The sequence below is a fragment of the Eupeodes corollae genome, chromosome 1, assembly GCF_945859685.1.
Source record: "Eupeodes corollae chromosome 1, idEupCoro1.1, whole genome shotgun sequence".
NCBI classification, from domain to species: Eukaryota; Metazoa; Arthropoda; class Insecta; order Diptera; family Syrphidae; genus Eupeodes; species Eupeodes corollae.
The window spans coordinates 229,739,081-229,760,971 of record NC_079147.1 but is presented as its reverse complement, the minus strand read 5'-3'; the positions used below and the strand labels follow the sequence as shown (position 1 = coordinate 229,760,971).

The window sequence follows — 21,891 nt, the reverse complement described above, 5'->3', positions numbered from 1 at the left end:
AAACTTTATCTCAAAATTGATTTGTTACTATGTCAGAAAAAAGAAGAAGTAAAGAAAATGATTTCACCTCATTATTTTTGGCTTTGCTTTGAAAGAAAGCTTTTAATTTTTGTTCAACTACTTTAAAGTTCCTGAAATGAAACCAACAGTTTTTCAAAATAACAGTCAATTTATTGCTGAAAAGACCAAGTTCATGAGTGTATGCGTGAATTTGATTGTTTTGTTATTTTACGCATCCTTTCTCACATTTAGTACTCCAAATAAATTGAAGACTGACATTTTTCATCCGTATAATCGATTATCTTTGAAAGAGAAACCGCAACGGCGCAATCACAATACATTCCACAAACAACATCTACATTCCACAATCGCAATTCGCGAAGACAAAAGAAAACAAGTTTCGTCAGTTTTTATTTATTATCTCGGACTCGGTGCTCGAACAGTAAATTATTTACAAACGAAAAGTCATTCAAGGTGGTACCGTCAGTCAAGTGATTTATATTTTAATTTTTAAACAAATAGTGAGTTGAATTTAATATTTAAGTGGTGGAGATTTTATTTCATTGCAACATTGGTAAGCTCTTTTGAATATTAATATGAGTAATGTGTACTTTTTCGGGCAAAAAATTGTTTCGTCATTTTGTTATGAGGAATCAAAAAACATCTTGTTTCTTTGTTTAATAAAGCGTTTAACTTTTTATCACAATTTGTTTCTATTGTTCGATCAAATAATTTGTATTGTATATGTTCAAGTACCTGAAAAAAAAACATAGAATGAGAATTAATAGAACTGCGCAGGAGGAATTTCATTGAAGTATCAATTAAAATGTATTTATTGTTTTTGTGTTTTTTTTATTTTAATTATTACACAGTTTTGGGCTAAAATGAAAGTTAGATATGTGAATTTTCAGACGATGAACTTTAAACCCCTATTATCAAACATTCGATTCACTATTGATGGAGATTAAGATGATAGACAGAGCCCTTCAGCTTTTCTCTGTTAAATGCTGCAATTCTGAATAAAAATGTGTACTCACATCACCATCATTATACCTTCCTAAGCTTGATCAGAAAATAAAACCTTTCATTTTGGTTTTAAATTACTCAAATCTTCAAAGATAGCAGTATTTAAATGGCTTTTTGCGATTGATTTTACTTATAACCAAAACGGGATTATATTGTTCATGGGTGTTGATAGATATAGATTATATAGGTATGTAATGTATACATACATAATGTTAACATCACTAATTTGCTGAAGTTAAAGTCTGGAGAATATCAGTTATGAGATGAGAAGAGATGTGAAATCATCTTCAGCCTCCGATATCCAGTTGTTTACATCTTTGTTTTAGACTTTTGCCAATTAATAAAGATATTTATATATTAGGTAGGTACCTTTATTTAATTGAATTTTTTGAATTTAAGTTATAAATTGTATTTTGTCTTATTATTTCAAAAGTTTTAATTTTAAAACTATTATTTCTTCCGTTTAATTTGTCATAAGAAAAAAAACTATTTGCAAAAACTGAAAGAAAAGTGTGCAAATGGTGTCGGCCAAAATGTTAAGTTCTATATTTTGATGGAAGTAACCAATTAAACAAAATGTATGTTCTTGTACTTCCCTACTGACATCCTTTTTACAAAAACTTGGAAAAAGAACTACCTTAAAAGTCCCTTAAGAGACAAAATTGCATGTGGGAGTTTTTAAAATTGTCCATACTGAAAAGGTAAAAGATTAATTTTAGAGCACTTGATTTCGCTGCGGAAATACCTGAAATAACCAACATCTATACCCGGGGTGGAATCGGCTAAGGTGATTGTTCATTGTTGACCGTCAAAATAATCGAATTTCATCTGTACAAGGTGATAGTCATTGATACCAAAAAAGCTGTCACTAGAAAAATTTGATAGTCATTTTCCTAGAAATATGTCGTTTCTGAATTGGGCTACCAGAAGCTTACAAAAAAACGAATGGAAAATTTTTTCAGTTACCCATTTTAGGTACAAAACTACATTCTTTGAACTGACAAAGCTTACGTAATTCGAAAAAACAAGAAAAGTAAAAGTTATTTAAACCCATCCAATTTAATACTTTTATTTAAATATTTTATAGAAAACATTTTAAAATTTCACCATAGCAACAATGAATTGTGACAATCGAAATTGAAATTGTACAATCGAATTGAATTGAATTAAGCTGATTCTTACACAGACGTGTGTAAGCTGATTCTTACACAGACGGAAAACTCGATGACAGTCGATTTGACTATCAAAAATTGTATAGTCAATTATCACCTTTGACGATTCCACCCCTGGAGTTTAAAGGTATTACCTGGGTTGGAATCGGCTAAGGTGATTGTTGACTATCAATTTTTTGATAGTCAAATTGACTATCATTTTCATTCCGTCTGCGTAAGATGATTCAACTCAATTCAATTCGATTGAACAATTTCAGATTCAAATTGTCAAAATTCGTTGTTGCCTTGGTGGAATTTTAAATTGATTCTAATAAAATATCTAAATAATAGTTTCAAATTGGCTGGTTTTGAATAAAATTCTTACTCTTCTTGATTTTTTTCGAATGTCGTAAGCTTTGTCGATTACATGAATGTGTTTTTTAAAAGAAACAAAGTGGACTAAGAAAATTTTCCAGTTGTTTGTGCAAGCGTCTGGTAGCTCTATTCGGAATAAACATATTTGTTTGAAAACGACTATCACATTTTTTTGTGACAGCGTTTTTGGTATCAATTTGACTATCACCTTATGTAGATCAAATTCGATCATTTTGATTGTCATTTATCAACAATCACCTTAGCCGATTCCACCCCTGGGTACTCGAGTACTCGGGTCTTAAGAAATTTGGTTACTCATTTATTTATATGACTTGTGGTTGTATCTATTTTCACGTCATTGGATAGAATTATATATTCAATTCTTTTAAACAAGTTAATGATTCATTGTATGCTATTTTTCTTCACAAATGTTTAAATGCCTGCGTTTGAAGTTAAGGTAAATATATGGGTGATTATACAAAAGTTGGGTAACTTTTGAGGATATTTTGTTTACTATAGTTATGAAATCATACTTTTATATCACTTTTCAAAACAGACTTTTGACATTCAACGTAACGTTATTCACTTATCTTTTACAACTATCACATAGTTTTTAAATATTTCTAAGTTATCAACAAACAATATAAACAAAAACTAAAAATATTCATCTCAAAAGTACTAATGACCATTAAATGAAGAACAATAACAATATACCTGACACAGGACTGACGCCATAGGACTTACGGAAAAGACGAAATTTGAGATTATAATCAAAACTAAAGTTGTTTTTTTGTAATTTCGAAAAATAACAAACTACATTTTAACAAATCAAAGTATAATATGAATAAATAAAAATAAACTTTAGATTAACAAAAAAGTAACGAATCGCAATAGGACTGACATGTTGACTAGTTTAGCACGGGTATAGACAACAAACATAACCCAAACTCTATAACAGTGATGGTGACCGTCAAATTGTGCGACCCGCAACTAACGTTATTACCAACATTAAAATTTAAAGTGAGATTTGAAGTTGAACTGAACACAAAATTTCTTATTTTTGTAAATTAAGTGGATAACACTGCCTTATAAAAGATGAAGTATATATTTAACTATATACATCACAGATTGTAGTAAATTGATAAGTTTTCTCAAAAATGAAAAACGTGCAACGCGAATTTGAAGTCAATCGACCGAATGGTTTGGGCTTTAGAGGCGAGGATAGAAAGGCAGACGGACCTACTTTTTTCGAATTCTCTACTATCATAATATCATGTTTGATTAAAATCTCGAGTTTGAATTTTTTTACAAATATAATACTTGCCATATAGTTCCTATTTATTAATGTACATATGTAGAAAAAAGAAAATAATATTAAAAATTACTTCCAAAATACAGGAAAAGAGATCTCGAAGGTGATAACTGATAAACAACAAAGTAATACAGAAAATTAATTCCTTCCGCGCTAATTAAAGAGGAAAATTTAAACAAAAATCGGATTCTGAGAAAAGTGGTTCAGTTGACATAGTTTTATTTTGACGCAATGCAGTTTCTAAGAAACTTCAAGGAACTATTTACGTTGCAAACAGTATCTACAAAAAAAAGAAAGATTCACTCAGCATGTTGTCTATACAACACAAGTATAAGCTTTCAACAAAATTATTGTATAAAATAATGGGGCATCTAGCCCCAGAAATACAATACTTAAGAAAGTTAGTTCCCGTCAGTATTTTATTATTTACAACCCGTTTTGTACATAACTTCTTCTATTTTTGTAGATTTAATTAACGTTTTACACTTCTGCCCAAAAATTCAAACCAACGCGATTTTCTAATTTGCAAGCCTTTAAGGAAAAACAAGATATTTTCCGATCAATTTCATGTCTATGTTCCTTTTTATGCTTAAACTTAAAAGTAAGTGGCCGATCTTACATGCCATCACCCTATATGACTTTTAGTTCGATGCATTTCGCCCAAGTATGATCATCAATTTCTTTTTGGAAAGTATCGTTGTTTAATAACAAACAGAATACATTTAATATTTATATTCATTTCAAAATTTTAAAATTAAAATAATATTAGTTTAAGTATTGAAATTCATTAAAAATGTTGTACATCTTCGGTTTTGGAAAGAAATTACAAAAAAAGGACTGTTATTTAATAATCATGCATTTAATAGTTCAATCATGTCCAAAAATAAGTGGTGCAAACTAAATGTGGGGAATGTTTATGATCTAACAAAAATTGTTAACTTTTCTGTAACGAAGCATAAGTTTTTAAGTACATGATTTTTGAATTTTAAAATGAACTTAGGTTTGAATAGATTGGTCAAAAGGCTTGATATCACTGAGCAGACAAAGTATAAGCTCTACAATTGGAGTAATAACGGGACACTGCTTTAATAGGAAGACATGCTCTGAGGCTAGGGGTCTATACAAATGACATGGACGAGGAGGAAGAGGAATCGGTCCAACACCTTCTATGTACATGTCCAGCACTCTCCATTAGAAGGAAAAACTTTCTTGGTAATCCCTTCTTCGATAACACCAGTGAACTGGCAACGATTGACACAAAAGTTAATTACTCTCCCATGAGCAACCTCATTAGTGGTATCACAATGGACACTTTAGGTCAGCCACTCCAACCTAACCTAACCTAAGTTTGAATAGATTATCACTGGTCAACAAGATAATGGATGGCTTTAGTTTGATACCGACATCAAAATTAATCTATCACGTCAAGTTTTGGAGATACAACCCTTTTATAATTCGAAAAAAAACTTATATTAGCCTTATTAGTCTATGTTAATTAATGAAGTACTAGTTTTACTTCAATCAAATTCCTGATGATTTTCCAAATCCAGAATCCCTTAATATTCCAATTAAAAAATGTCATTATCTTATTTATTTTTCAAAATATCATCACAAGTAGGAAGTATTCACCTGTCTCATGCCCTGCCTAAAATATGGCCAGATACGTTTATGAACACAATTACAACTACAGTCATCATACTTTGTTTAAGTTTGTTCATTATAAAAAACGTTGACAAAATAAAAAAATATAAATTATTTGTTGGAAGCCGCTAAGGTTTTAAATATTTAAGTTTTTATAAGAAATCTTAACGCATTAAAAGTGGTATTATCCGTTACTGAATGTTACTCAAAAATAAAACGAAAATTGAAAATAAACAACCGACATGCAATTTTTTTCAAGGCTTCTGTAAATTGCAAAAGTTTACTTGATTTAAATATTAAAGCAAACATAATGGCAACGCACAAAATGTTTAACTAAAAATTATTTTAGGAGCCGTTTATTGCAATCAGTAAAATCTAACCTCTTCGAAAAATATACTTGACATAAGAATTGATCTTATTGCACATATCTTTTCCTCAAAATAAAGCTTTAACATATTTCTTAATGTAAAATAGTATTTTTATTGATAGCTAAGCTATAATCATCATCTTATATTGGTTTTTCATCTCCATATTATCACGGGGACAGATAAGTTAACTAGTGAGAATACTTTTTCTATAAGCAAATTTTGTTTAGGTTCAGTTCAGCTGGCATAAGTTTTTTGTTACACACTGAAAGAATATCGGGACAAAACTATGCATCTGTCGCATCATTTTTCACAGTCGTCGTATTTGCGTATTTTCAGATACTTCTATCCAACCCGTCTATTGGATCATATCAACTGACTGTAGCGGTGCATAAAGTGTATGAAAATTATTAGGCTTTGAGTCATTTTTCTGCATTGTCTCTGTTTTGTATACGTATGTTTAATATTAGATAAACACTTCCATACCTCTCTTTTTAACTGAATTGATGACACCGTATTTTTATAACTTTATGTTTGAAATGTATACCCAATCGATTTTACAGATTCTAATTTGTATGTTTATGTTACCCTAAACCACTAATAGAGTCCCATACAAAATATAAAGCGCATGATAATAAATAAAGAGATTTATAAACAAAGAGAATCACAGCAAATTCAGACTTTGTTCTTTTTGTTTTATGCAGCAATGCCATAACAATATCAATTTCGCTCAGAAATAACAAACTGCTTCAATGACTCAAAACCTCGTGATATGAAATGATATGATATGTTGTTATCTTAAAAGCAATGTATAGACATTTTTTTGTCAATGAAAGAGTTCTTCAAAGGAATACAAACAATTTTTAAATGCTTTGTCAGTTTTTTGAGAGTTTTAGAGATTTTATATAGTGTTGTTTATTTAAATTGGGTTTGATTTGCTGTTCTTTGTGATGAGATGTTTTCATACAACGGTTGGGAAAGACTTGTGTTAAAGCATACTTTTTAAATGTTTCTTAAAAGTTTTTAAAAGAACACTGTTTTATTTGAAATGTTGTAGAGAAGACTTTTGACGGGCTGAAAAAAAACGTTTTTAATTCATTATTCGTTCTCTCAAACACAAAGTAGGAGCTGCAAAAGTTAAGGTTTATTTCCTTAAGTGAAACTTCTACTGTTTTGATCAATTCCCTCTTGTCAAATCACACTAACTTAATCTAGTTAAATTAAAATCACGTACATTTACTTTGTTTTCAATTTAAAAAAAAATTAAATCTATATCGATAAATTTGAATTTCCAAACTTCAATTTACATACTTTCAAGCCAATAGAGTAAAAGTTCCAAAATATGAAGGCGGGTGTTGAAAGTGAGGAAGGTTACGTGATCGTTTTTATTGAGAACGTGTTGGGAAGCAGAAGTGTTTCCAAATCGAAGTCTAGCGAAGTCAGTGATTTTTTATTTCGAACAATTAGTAGGGTACATATGCGTAGATTTTAAGGTGTTTATGTTCTTGTAGTGGTGATATAGTCTCCACTAGTGGTCACTTTTTGCAAAAGATATTTTTCCGGTAAGCCTGAAGAGATGGGTTTTGTTAAGATGTCTAAGGTGAATAAAGGTGCGTTATTGGTTAAGTTTGCTGCACATTTGGCATATTAATTTCCGAATAATCCAATCATCAAAGCGATTATCATTAACGATATCGTCAATAATTTGCTTCACGTATCTTTATCGCTATCGTCTCGTCAATCGTTTTCGGTATAATATCGTTCAGTATGACTGAATTTTCAAAATGAACTCAACGAAATATAATGCTTGTTCGATAACTTGGAAATGTTTTTAAACTTGATTTTTGTTTTACAAATTGGTTTTTACCAAACATACCAACTATTTTGTGCTATTTATTGTTATTGTGACTGTTATTAATTTTATTTTTGCCGCCGACGATATAAGTCTAATTTAACATGTAAGTTATTTATTACTGATATTGTAGTTAAAATTATAATTTTGTATACGCATACATACATAGGTTAGTAACACAAATTCATCTGAACATGGGTATAAAATTTATGGGTGAGCATCCTCCCTTGGCCAATGAGTATAACTCCAATTATGTTGAAGGAAAGGAAGACAAGATTCAAGTTTACCAGGAGATATAACTTGGTTTCAAAAATATTTGTTGTTACCGAAACTATTTTGGATAATGTGCGTAGTGCAAGGACATTGGAAGCTTTCGCCACACAAAGTTTTAATAGTTACAGCAAACTCGTATCAAATTATTTAGTGTTTCCAGTATCTTTATAAAGCCCTTATTTGAAATGGAATGGTTTAAATTATTTTATAAGTGTAAAAGAAAAAAGAAAAATGCTTACATATAGTTTGGAAGAGATATGGGGTCTGATTTAGCTCTTAATTGTCTTCATAACTCTACGTTTTGACGATATCACTTTGATGATAATCGTCTTACGTGAAGCGAGACTATCGTCAAAACGCTATCGTTTGACGATAATCGTTTTATGGAATGACCCCCAGGATAAGTGTGGTTCGTTAGCCTTGATTTTTTGCTTGGCAAATTTAAACCATTGAGCTTTGATTCTTTAAGAATTTTAGTCATGGCGATGGGCGAAGTTAGTTTTGTAAATTTTTGATTTGCTGTTTTTTTATGTCGTTGTCAATGATTTAGTTCTTGGAGAACACCAATTTTACGAGTATTCTTAATGTGAGTGTGCCTCTACGATGCGGGGGAGTTCTGCTTCAGCTAGGATATTTTTTTGTTGAAGTTGTGTAAAGAAAGTAGAAACTAGCTCATAGCCGTCTATGTGAACAAAAAATTAGTTTTTGAAAGAATAAAATTACCTAAAACTTAAACGATACTTTCATCATTAAACACAAACGATTTATTGAGTAGAAAGAAATTTAAAGCTTATTTTCTGTTTGTATGGAAACAGTCCCCCAAAACCATTAAATATTAATTTAAGAATAAATACACACATTCATATAGGTACAAATTTTATAAAAATTAAAACAAACATTTTCTCTTATCAAATTACAGATCGAAAGAAGAATTAATAATGCGTGTTTTAATCGCTTTGGTTGGCCTAATTGCCGCAACAAGTGCAGTTTCTTTTGTTGACATCGTTAAAGAAGAATGGCAAACATTCAAGGTAAGCTAGTTGTTATCATAAGTTATAAGTTATATCAAACAGAGGCTGCTCTTTATAATTCAATATTAAGTAATATCAAGTATTCTTAGTTTTTGTTTGGCATAGCCGCTGAAAAGTTTGTAATTTTTAAGTATGTATTACTATTTTAAGATTATTTTGGTACGTGCTTATTTAAATACGTGGATTATCATAGTAACAATAATTGATCAGCTTTAATATGCTTTATTCTGGAATACAAGATTTTAACACTAAACGCAAAAGTCAAATGCTGTGAAAAACCTGGTAGAGCAAGAACGTTATGTGACATACCGGGAAATGGGTGGCTAGCTTAACATTTGTATGTTACTTAAACAGACACAAATATATCATCCCCAATAACATTCAACAATTGCTCAAAAAAAGAGAATATTGTCGATTAGTGTATGGAAAAGCTCAATAAATTCGATGTTAGTAGATCAAAATTTATGTATAATATTGGCACATCTCATGAATCATTTATTTATCAATGCTTATGAACCTGAAACTGAACAGCACTATCACATGAAAAAATGTGTTGTGTCTTTGTCATAATCGTAAATTACTTGCAGTTAAAACAACAGAATTTCTAACGACTCAAAACATTGAATTGATGAGTCATTCGTGTTCGATTTTTTTGTTGAATGTTTCCAGAGTTAAAGGAAACGCATCCAAAAAAGCATGACTGTCTCGAAGAATATTAAACAAAACAATATCTACTATTTTAAATTACACATTAGTATGTTATCAATGTTAGGCTGGAATTACAAAGTGCAACCCTCGTATCAGAAGTATTAAAAAATAAACAAAAAAAAAATTAAATTGATAAACATTAGCAGGAGGCGTAAAACACTTTACTTTATCGAATTTAAAATTCTTTTTAACTCATAATCATTATAAACAAAACGACTTAATAATCATAATGCAGCGTATTCATAGGTTATAAATTGTTGCAAAAGACGTATTTTATTTTATTAATATTAATTTTTACGCATTACGTAATACATGTAAGAGTTTTTCTGCAATAGATACATTTGAAAATATTATAATGTTTTTAATAAATAGTGAGCACTAATCTTCTATTACTATTTATAAACAAGTCCCAATGACCCTCTCTATAAGATTACTTCCAAACAAATATAACAATCGTTTTTATTGATAATTAAAAAAAGGGAAAGATAAGTTCTAATACATATTGTTGCGATAAGGAACGTCCATGCATATGTATATGATTTGGTTTAAAAAAAATGGAATATTAACTTTGTTCAGATAGAGTATTCCCTTTGGACTATGAGTACAGAAACGCTGCAATAAGAATGTACTGAAGAAATATGCACTTTATACGTTCTTCATTTTTCAAAACACAACAAAGGGTGTTACAGTAAAACAAACAAAATATTATGCGACAATTAAAACATTAATAAAATACTAGCCATTAAATGAAAGTCGTTAAATTTTATATATTTTGTTTTGACTTTTCATTTGCCAAAAAATAAGTATTGCTTTGGTTAATTTTAGGCAAACAAATGGTTGGTATTTTTTAATGTTTTTTGTTTTAAAGTGATGTAGGTTACCAACAAATATATGTGTGCACTGTGCACATAGACCTAGAGCCACCAGCAAAGTTGAGAGTTGAGTAATAACCAAAATTCCTTGATTTGAATGTGTAGGTACACTATTATATCAAATTCAAGTGTCTTCCATTTTCTTTTCAGCCGTCAGTTAAAGTCGTTTTTTCCGATTTTGAGGTCGAAATGATAACCGCATGAGTAATACATAAAAAAATCAAAATACTTCCTCTGATTACAAAAATGTGTGTTTAAGATGTTTTGCTTTAAGCCTTCAGTTTGCCAGAAGCGTTTTATTAATTTTTCAAATGCATTCTTCAATTTAAAACACGAAGAACGTTTTTGCTATATCAGAGATCTTTTCGTGGTTAGAATGTGCATCTTAGGGATGCATCTTTAATTTAAGGCATAACCAATGAATACAAACATCACATAACATCATCAAATTAATAAAAATCAAATATTTTATTTAAAAATTGATTTTACAGAAAAAGTCATTCGTCAACATATTCATCGGCTCAAAGATTCAAAATTATGTCTTCACTTTCATTTTTGTTTACAAAGAAATTGTCAAAGGTTTCTGGGGCCGCAATAGCTATAAACCAGTTCAGTTGAACAATGTTATCCTCTGTTGTCCAGACAGAGTGAAATGGGAAAAGCTTTATGACTGTATTTGTTTCAAAAAAACGCTTCTACTTGGTGGCAATAAACTTCCTTCAAAACCTGCAGATAATATATTTAAGCACATAATTTACTTAAGGTTTTACAGAAATATTTACAACTCTTAACTAACACTCAACGTTTTTGCCATTTTTTTCCGAAATTAGGGGTTAAGAGTGTTTATTATTTTCAAGTGACGAATTGAATTTTTGACTCAATGGGTTCGTTAATAAGCAAGATATGTGTTATTGGTCGGATGAAAATCCATATTTGGTTCATGAAACACTTCACTTACAAAAAATAAATGTTTTGTGCGTTTTGTATGCCGACGACGGAGTTATTGGGCCATATATTTTCTTTGACGCTAACGATCGTCACGTTTTTTGTTAATGGCCAGCGTTATCGGCCTCATTTTTCTAATTGGTAGATATAGACTTGGACGTCATCTGTTTTCAATAGAATGCAAGCCACACTGCACAATCCACCTCAGAAATGATTAATAGAAAAATAAGTTTGTTATCTGAAAAATGGTCCAGTTGAAAAAAAGTTTGTTTATATCCTCATTCCAAAACCCTTTATTAAAATTTAGATTAAAAGCCTTTATTTTTAACACATTGCTGTTTTTACTAACATAATTAGGTTTGCTTTTCTGTTGCATCTAAAGTTAATGTTTAAAAAGAAAAGCAATTGGTCGCATTATGCAATGTATTAAATAAATGTTGGCCCCCACTTTTCACCATTGGTTTTATTAGCTTTTGAAGCTAATTGAAGCGGATTCCGCTATTTGCTATGTGCCGAAAAGGAATGATGCATATTTTTGCAAAATTAATCCGCTTGTGGTAGATATTTTTGTTTACTGTGGGAATAGTATTTCGTAAGAAAATAAGAAGTTTTCAAGATAAAAGTTTGACTTTAGCTATTCTTATTATTGAAGTAGCTCGGTATCTAAAGTCATTTTTGAGCAAAAACTTGAAATTTATTCAGATTGTTCATTTTATTATATACAGTGACTGCCATTAATATTCGGTTTTTGTTATTATTTTTTTACTTCGACTTGGTGTTTAAAAATAAAATATATAGAACAATTTCTTGCTTGTAAAAAAAGAATTTATTATTTCTTATTAAATGGTATAATTTTTGGTTACCAAACTTAAAGCTAAACAAAGAAAAAAATAGAAGAGGAACACAACTTTAAAAAAAACACAGTTCATTAACATTCGTTTTTTTTTTCTAAAAAACGCAAATGCATCGTTAAGAAATTCATTTTTTAAGAAATGATTTAATTTTTTGTCGGATAACCTTGATTGGATATGACTCCTTGAAGTCTTTGAGGCATGTTTTTATAATTTTGAAAAGATATTCAACACTAATCTTGTTCCATTCTTCTTGGTCTCGAATTTTAAGTCCACTTGTTGAAGTAACGGGGTTTCCACGAACTCTTCGATCCAATTCATCCTACAATGGGGTTTAAGTCTGGGGATTGCGCAGGCGTTTGGATAACTTTTGGACAGTTATAGAGTAGCCACTCTCTAACAACATGAGCCTTATGTTTCGGATCGTTGTCCTGGTAGAACAGCACTTTGTCTCAAATTTTCTCTCAAAATTCTCAAATATTGTTTTTTATTCATAATGCCGTCGATGAAAACAAGATTCCCCATGCCTTTTGCAGATATGCAACCCCAAACCATGACGTGCACGCCGCCATGTTTAACAGTTGGTTTTAAATTTTTGCCCTTTAGCTCTTCGTTAGGTTTCCGCCAAACCATAACCCTTCCGTCTGAACCAAAGAGATTAAACTTACTCTCGTCGACTAGTTGGGTTTAATTTTACATTAAAAAAAAACAAACCGTTAGTCTTAAGAAATGTCAAAACAAGCAGAGGAAGAAAAAAACGAATATTAATGGAGCGTTTACATTCAGCCTTTATGCGTTTACATCTAATAATCTTAGTAAAATGGTAAATGGCGGATAGTTTTTAATCAATTGTAAAGATTACATTCATTCATAAATAAAATAAACAAATGCTAAGATTTATAATAATGTTTATAAGTGGAAAATATAGAAATTACATGATAAAAACCGAATATTAATGACACTCACTATATGTTTATATTTAAATACTGAAAGATTAGAAAGAAAGATTATTTTCATTTTGAATTGTTGGGTCCTGAAAGGCCACTTACTTTGTATACCTATCTTTAGTGATAGGTAAAACGGTCTTAGGTCAACAAATTGCTTATAAGGTTTTTGATTTGGTGTAGTGGCATTTTCTTAGCACTAATAACTTGGGCAAAGAACATTTTAACTGCTAAATATCGTATTAATGTAGTTTTTAAACAACAAGACAAAAAAAATTCATTTGTTTTTTTGTCTTAGTTCATTAAGTAAGTGTGACCAGTTTCTGACTTAAGTCCTTTTTGTATAACTTTAAAGAATTGTTATACTATGTCGGAGGGTAAATTTCGACTCATTTTGTGCAGTTGAATTTACTCAAGCAGAATGACTTGACTATGTAGTCACTAGCTTAGTCGATGCCCCCAATCAAGATGCAAATTGTTACACTTGTCCAATTTCGCTAGTTTTGTTTAAGCCAATAAAATAATATTACACTTACAGTCTGTATTTAATTTTGAAGTAAACTAGTAGTGCTTTGATTGCTTAGATGATATTTTGGATCTTGAAATCTTTGTAGACCTTCAAAATCATAAGTTATTTTCCACATTCACATTAATAGTATTTTTTTTTTTTTTAATTTATTTCTGGATTTCAGAAAATGTAGAAAGAATAAATGTTTTGTTTTATTTTAAATACAATACAAACTATTTTCTATACGTTATAACCATTTGCTCGTCAGTTTACGCACCTATATAATGCAATGCTAAATTGACTTGGCGCTTGTGATATGTATGTGTTTCTGTATACCTAGAGTACATTTCTAGAACAATACCTGAATAAAAGTACTCTTAAAAATTTTACTTCATCATCCAAACAAAAGATTTTGACTGAATGTTACTATTTTACATCAAAAAGACCTCGAAGTTTTAGCTATTGGCCAATCCTCAGTCCCTGATAAAGCTTCGGTGGGAGACCGTCTCGAAACCTGTTGTCATTGTGTTCTTTCTGTCTGTTGTTCATTCTCTTCTGTCCTTCTGTCTATGCGTTGTTATCACCTTATATAGTCTAGTCGCTCAAGGTGCCGTGTTCTCTACTCTATATTTACATATGTATGTGCTGAGTAGTGTGTAATGTATTTTACTTTATAAGGACATTAGACCTAAGAAATTCCTCGATCGCGCAACATCTGGCAATGTGTTTGAGCTGCCTTCAGTTCTTGCCAAGTTTCTTTCTGTGAATATTGTGGGCAATTTAATTGTATGTCACTGCACTTAGTTCCACTGTGGCACATAGACATAGTTTGTATACTTACGTACTCAAGACATTTTTTAATGAATATTTTAGTATTATATTTACCGTTAGTATAATGCCTGTTCTTGACATGTTAAGTTTACTTAAATTTCAACTTAAAATTCAAAAGTAAGAATTGTTTCAATAATTTTTGCCATACAGTCCCTGGCCTTAATATTAGACGCACTGCAGAATTTTGTATGATTATTAGATTATACGCAATATTTTTAACGTTCAAAAATTGATGTTTGGTTTGTATACAAGATGGAACTCCTTGCCACACAGCCCGGTCCATAAAAACTTATTTGACGAAAGAAAACATACCTCTGTTGGACTGACTGGAAAACACTTATAGAAAGAGTAATTCACGTGTGGAATCACCACCCACAAATGCAGGAAACAGTGAAATCATGCATTTACAGTATGCCGTGCAGAATTGAGGCTCTTATTAAAGCAAAAGGAGGTTCAACAAAATATTGAAAAAATTACAAAAATAACAACAAAACTGAAAATATAAATTTAAAAAAAAATTCTTTAAATCTGGTGCTTTATTTCTAGGAAGTACGAGGGGCGTTCAATATATTCTCGGTACGATATGAAGGTTAATGCGAATTCAATTTAAATTGTTTTTATTTTTCAATATAACCTCCCCTAACATCAATGCATTTGTTACATCTTGAGATAAGCTTTTTTAAACCCTCAAAAAATAAGTTTTCTCTTTCCCTGCAAAATACCCATTTATTGCCAACTTGAGTTCTTCATCATCCGAAAATCTTTTTCCACGAAGACATTTTTTCAAATCATGAAACAGGAAGTAATCACTAGGGCCAAGGTCTGGGCTATAGGGTGGATGTTGAATTTCTTTAAAACCACAATCTCGCACAGCAGCCTTGGAAACTCGCGCCGTGTGAACAGGAGCGTTGTCATGAAGAAGCAACACACCCGCTGCGAGTTTACCCCGTCTTTTCTTTTTAATTTCCTCCCGCAAATTATGCAAAGTGGAAGCGTAGGATTTGGCGTTGATGGTTTCACCTTTTTTTTTGTACTCAATGAGTAAGATTCCCTTTGAGTCCCAAAAAACTGTGGCCATGAGCTTCCCGGCAGACGGAGTGACTTTGACCTTCTTCGGGGGGTGTGTTCCTTTTTTATGCCACTGCATGGACTCTTGTTTGCTTTCGGGGTCATAGTGGTGATACCATATTTCGTCCCCAGTAACAATCCGATGCATAACACCGTCCGCGTTCTCACTACACATCTCCAAAAGCTCTCTACAGCATGCGATTCTCACTTTTTTGGTGTGAATGGTACCAGTCGAAAGCTTGGTGATCTCTGCCATCATTTTCACCTTTATTCGGGCATCTTCGAGAACAAGTTTATCGACTTCTTTGATGCTTTCTCCCGTACAAGCACTAGCCGGGGCGCCGGAGCTGGGGTCGTCTTCAATGCTCTCTCTGCCTCTCTTGAACTCACTTGACCACTTTTGCACTGTTGATAATGAAGGTGCGGAACCCTGGTAAACTGCCTCCATTTCTTCTACAGCTTCACCCCGATACCGAGAATATATTGAACGCCCCTCGTAGTTTATATTCTGCAAACAAAATAATTTAAATGCATTAAAATATTCGAAAACCTAATTAAAATAGATGGAAATTAAGATTTTGCATAAAATCTAAAGTGCGTCTAATAATATGGCCAGGGACTGTAGATGTTTAAACTACTGATAACTAAATTATAATCGGTTCTTTCGGGATAACTCAAGAAAATAATATTATTAAACTTCTCCTCGTGTGACCCATTTTTCAATGTAATCTTTTTCTTATTATAAAAACATTTGATTTAATTACATTTGAACGTTTTGGTGTCTCATATTTAAATAAACAATAGCAATAAGTTATCTCACAAAGTTTTAATATGTATTTATGAGTTTGATTATTCATATCTGAAATTGTACTCATTATTATATAGGGTGATTTTTTAAAACCTATAGGAAAGTTTAAAAAAAAGTATTAAAGGCATGAAATCTTTATTTGAATCAATAGTAGTACGGTCCATATAATTTAAGTTTTGAAGATTATTTCATAAAAATGTTGACCTTGACTGCGCCTCAAATGGTCCTCCTGCTTAGTCCTATGTTGACATACTCTTTCCAACATTTCGGCCGGTATCTAACTAGTAAATGATTCAATGTTGTCTTCCAATGCGTCAATTGAAGCGGGATTGTCTGTATAGACATGAGCTTTAACATAGCCCCACAAAAAATAGTCTAAAGGCGTTATATCGCACGATCTAGGCGGCCAATTGACCGGTCCCTAAATAAAAATAAAATGTTCACCGAACTCGCCTCTCAATAAGTTCATTGATGCGCGTGCTGTGTGGCATGTGTCACCGTCTTGTTGAAACCAAATGTCCTGCAAGTCAAGCTCTTGTATTTTGGGCAAAAAAAGTTTTATATCATCTCACGGTAGCGCTCACCATTCGCAGTTATGTTACGATTGGCATCATCTTTGAAAAGTACGGTCCAATGATGCCACCAGCCATAACCACACCATCACAATTTTTGGGTAAAAAAGTCGATCTTCGGCCAACTTTCCAAGAGCTCATTCACCAAAAATTGTATGTGCAGTAGGTCATTCGGCTTGCACCAGATGTATTTTCAAAGGCATCACACCTAAATACTTCCGAAAATTTTTCCACGTTGTTGAGTAACAGAGGCCCAATTGCTGCGAACTGCGACAAATCGATAATTGATGATCATCATTAACACTGGCCGATACAGCTGCGATATTTTATTTAGCTCGCACTTTTCGTAAGCGTTTTGGTGGTTTAATGTCCAACAATGTAAATTTGGTGCGAAATTTAGTCACAATAGCCCGAATAGCCGTTTCAGTGGGTCGATTAATCTGACCATAAAATGGAAGAAGCGCGCGATGAACTTTCTTAACAGAGCGAACATTTTGATAATACAATTCAATAATTTACAAGCGTTGTTCGTTTCTAAGACTATTCGTGGTTAAATTATAGGCCAAACTGAAGATGTTTGACAGTGAAACAAAACACGAAACGTGCGTCAGCTGTTTAAACCAGTGTTGCCAAAAAGATAATAGATAAAAATTCACCCTTTATTAAGTGAGAAAAGGTTATAATTTGTCTGCCTTATTATTTTCTAAACTAAATAGCCAACAATAGGACTCTATAATAAAAACTTATTTGTAAGTTACGTTAACAAACACGAATAGAAAAAAAAATATTAAATAACATTAAAAATTGTTTATCATTCTTTAGCTCTCTCATTCCAAAAAATACAATACTGACGTAGAAGAAAAGTTCCGATTGAAGATCTTTATGGAGAACAAACATAAGATTGCCAAACACAATCAGAAATACGCACAAGGCTTAGTCGGTTACAAATTGGGTGTGAATAAATATGCCGATCTACTACACCATGAATTCGTAAACGTTATGAATGGATTTAATCGTAGTGCTTCAACATCGTAAGATTAAACTTTCAGTTATACATAAAAGACACTTTTAATTACACCTTTTTAAATTTTAGACAAGGCTTAAATGGAATTTTTAAGGACAGTGGTGTAACATTTATAAGCCCGGCTAATGTAAAACTGCCAAAATTGGTTGATTGGAGAGAATCTGGAGCTGTTACCCCAGTCAAGGATCAAGGTACCTATATAAAAAGTATGCCACCTTTGTTGATTGTTTAAAATGAATTCCTTGTACTTTTTAGGTCACTGTGGATCATGCTGGTCATTCTCCGCAACTGGCGCCTTAGAAGGCCAACACTTTAGAAAGACTGGAGTATTGATCTCGCTTTCCGAACAAAACTTGGTCGACTGTTCAACAAAATATGGCAACAATGGTTGCAATGGTGGTTTAATGGACCAAGCCTTCAGTTACATCAAAGACAATGGAGGAATCGATACGGAGATGGCCTATCCTTATGAAGGAATCGATGACTCATGCCACTTTGATAAGAAGAACATTGGTGCAACTGATAAGGGATTTGTTGATATTCCAGTGGGTGATGAAGTCAAGTTGATGGAAGCCATCGCAACAGTTGGACCAGTGTCTGTTGCTATCGATGCATCACACGAATCATTCCAATTCTACCAAGAAGGTGTTTATGACGAACCCACTTGCAGTTCCGAGGAATTGGATCATGGTGTTTTGGCTGTTGGTTATGGTACCGAAGAGGATGGTTCCGATTACTGGTTGGTGAAAAACTCATGGGGTACCACTTGGGGTGACAAGGGTTACATTAAGATGAGCCGTAATAAGGACAACCAATGTGGTATTGCTTCATCTGCTAGCTATCCACAAGTATAAATAATCTTGTTCTATTGTAATAATTTTATAAATTCTATTCTTTTCTCAGTTAATAATTATAATTTCAAGAATTAAATAAGAGTTATTTTTATGAAAACGTTTTTCAATTAACAAATGATTGATGGAATATTTTTTGACAAATTCTCAAATTTTAAAAGCTGTAACCGATTTGCAAAGAAAATGCTAAGGACCATAATTTATATCATAAGATATAGGATCAAGTTCGGCAAGCTTACCGCTGCCACTTTTAGTGTACGGAAGAAATGCTCCGTGGAATTTCGACTCCTAACAACCAGTTGTAATTTAGCAAAGTTAGAGCCATGTTAAAAGAGGAGATCAGAGCTTATAGTAACCGTTATGAATCGGAAAAGAGAAAATCAAACGATACGTGTTTCGGCTTAAAATTAATTATGGTTCTTTAGTCTTATGTGAAGGGAAAGTCTTAAAATAATAAATAAATGTATTTATAAGGACGTTTTTCGTTAAACGGAACAGGCCGTGCATTTATTCGGACGGTTTAGCAGAGCGCAAGAATGAAATATCAAAACAACTTACAAATTAACGTTGCATATCTTGTCTTCCTTTTTGAATTCTGTGATAGAAAATCATAAAAAAGGTCCCTTCGCGTACTTTCTGCAATAAAATTAGTAAAAAAAAATATTTTAAAGAGTGGGGGTAAAATTCTCTCACAAAAATAAAAAGCTACAAAAAAGTAAGCAAACAGGAAACAACAAATTAACTGTCAAAAAAAATATAAATTTTGAAACATAATTTTATTTCGTGTTTAGAATTTGTTTTTGTTAATAAATAAATTAAGACTACATAAACGTCAATTTATGCTTGAATGCTGTGTTGAACGACATCGATGATTTTGTCGGAAAACTCCGAAGAAGATGAAAGTTTGTTTACTTATATTCAACCGATTAAAGAAAGCCAACATTTAATAATTAAATATTTAATTTATTTGAAGTTCTATTAAATTTGACACTTTTCACAAATCAGCCCAATGAAATTTCGTCGGCTCAAATTCGTAGGTTGGGGAAATATTTTACGCTCTCGCTTTTACGATAAAACTTCGAACAGGATTTGGTTAATTATAAAATTGGTCTGTTTTAGGAGTGTACATGATGGAGATATTAGATAGAAATATTCAGCCTTATCACAGGCCCCGTCGTAATAGATTCGTAGTACGAACCCCGAATAATTGTATCATTGGTCCCGTCGTACTAATAAAATTTGCTACGAAATTCGGAGTTCGTGAAAATTGGTATCACTAGCCCCGAATGAATACCTAGGAAGTTTGGCAGTTTTTTCTACGAACAATTATTTTGATCGGAGTTTTTAAAACGAACAAAAAATTAAGCTTGTGAAGATAAATTAAATAAAAATAAAATATATGAAAAGAATCATGTAATTTTTACTATTGTTTTAATGTGAAAGTGTTTACCTATGTTTTTTTTAATTTTTTTTTGAAGGGCAAATAAAGTTATCACAAATAAAATTCAATGCGAAAAGCTTTATGAAAAGTTTTCAAGAAAAACTTGAAATTGCCCAAGGATTTTCAAAAATCCCTAAGGAGTAAGTGAATTCGTTTTGGGAGGCAGTAAAAATAGAGTTAAATAGTTAAAGACCCACCTTCTAAGGACACCTCTAGCTGGAAAAAAGTAAATTGAATAAATTAGTCCAAACTTTTTTATAATTTAATTGAATTCTTAAGTGTGGTTACATTGAAAAGTATAAATCAAGAGGAAAATGGTTGAGAACAAACAAGAATGCAAAGCTACAGGTGGCGGAGCAAATAGAATGCATTTTTTTAGCAGCCTCGAAGAAGGTGTCAAAAGAATGAATGAACTTTGACCAGCGGGATAAAAGATTCACAATATTTTGGATTCGAAAATTCCTCCGAGCCTTTAGAATCAAATAAACCTTGTGAAGAGAACTAACTTGCCGATGCTTTGATGTCATCAGACGTAGTTGATGTGAGAAATGTTCCAAGGCGTCTTCCTACCACTTCGCGTCAATCATATGATTCATCCAGTCTTCGTGTATTTTCTTCATTTATTGCAAGGATTGCAACGACAATACTATCAATTTTTAAAGACAAAAACAAATAAAAACAAGACCAAATCGAAAGATGAAAAACGAACTTTTATTTAATTTTCTTATTTTGACGCATATCAGCTGATTTTAAAACTCCGAAATTAGTATTTCTGTGTGCCAATGCTTTCTTGAATTCGTTCGGGGCTTATGATGTAAATGTATTCGTATTCGTAGCGTAACACAATTTTCGGGGACTCGCTACGAGGGACTCTGTGATAGGGGTGATTATGTTCTCAGATTTCTGACATAAAATGTGAGACATTTTGTTTACATACATACAGTTGTGTTCATAAAGATAGCAGTGCTGGGCACATAATATTAATTGTCAATTATTTTAAAAACTGAAATTATTACAAAAAAAAATTGACATTTTACTTGCATCTATCAGTCTTTCGTTTTCATATTAGAGACTTTTATCTTGAAGTTATACTTTACTTTTCCCGGTGAACACCCATTATTTCAAACTCACTGGATATGGAGTGTTCATAAAAATAGCAGTGGTTTTGATTTTATAAATAAAAAGTGTTAAAAATTCAATGTTTTTTTATTTTTCGGTAAATAAATATTTTATTTTCACTAGCATATACAAAATTAATTAATATTAGATCAAAAATAAACAATCGGACGGTCAAGACACTGCATCGAAGAAATTCGAAAACTTATTAGAAAACTGCGTTTGGAAGGAAAAACCTACCTAAATATTCATCCAAGGCTGCTCAGCAAACATGGCCAGTAACGCCTTTAAATGGCGAAATAAACCGAAAACGCGAGGCCCAAAAA

The 21,891-nt window shown here is 31.8% G+C and overlaps 1 protein-coding gene across 1 annotated transcript; it reads left to right on the top strand.

Moving 5' to 3' along the window:
• The first annotated feature begins 407 nt into the window (after window positions 1–407).
• On the top strand, window positions 408–19,108 carry LOC129941837 (cathepsin L). Its single transcript, XM_056050588.1, has 5 exons — window positions 408–574; window positions 8,915–9,026; window positions 17,956–18,164; window positions 18,227–18,348; window positions 18,413–19,108. The coding sequence occupies exons 2-5, from the start codon at window positions 8,934–8,936 to the stop codon at window positions 19,009–19,011; spliced, it is 1,023 nt and encodes a 340-aa protein (XP_055906563.1). The 5' UTR covers window positions 408–574; window positions 8,915–8,933; the 3' UTR covers window positions 19,012–19,108.
• Window positions 19,109–21,891: the final 2,783 nt, after the last annotated feature.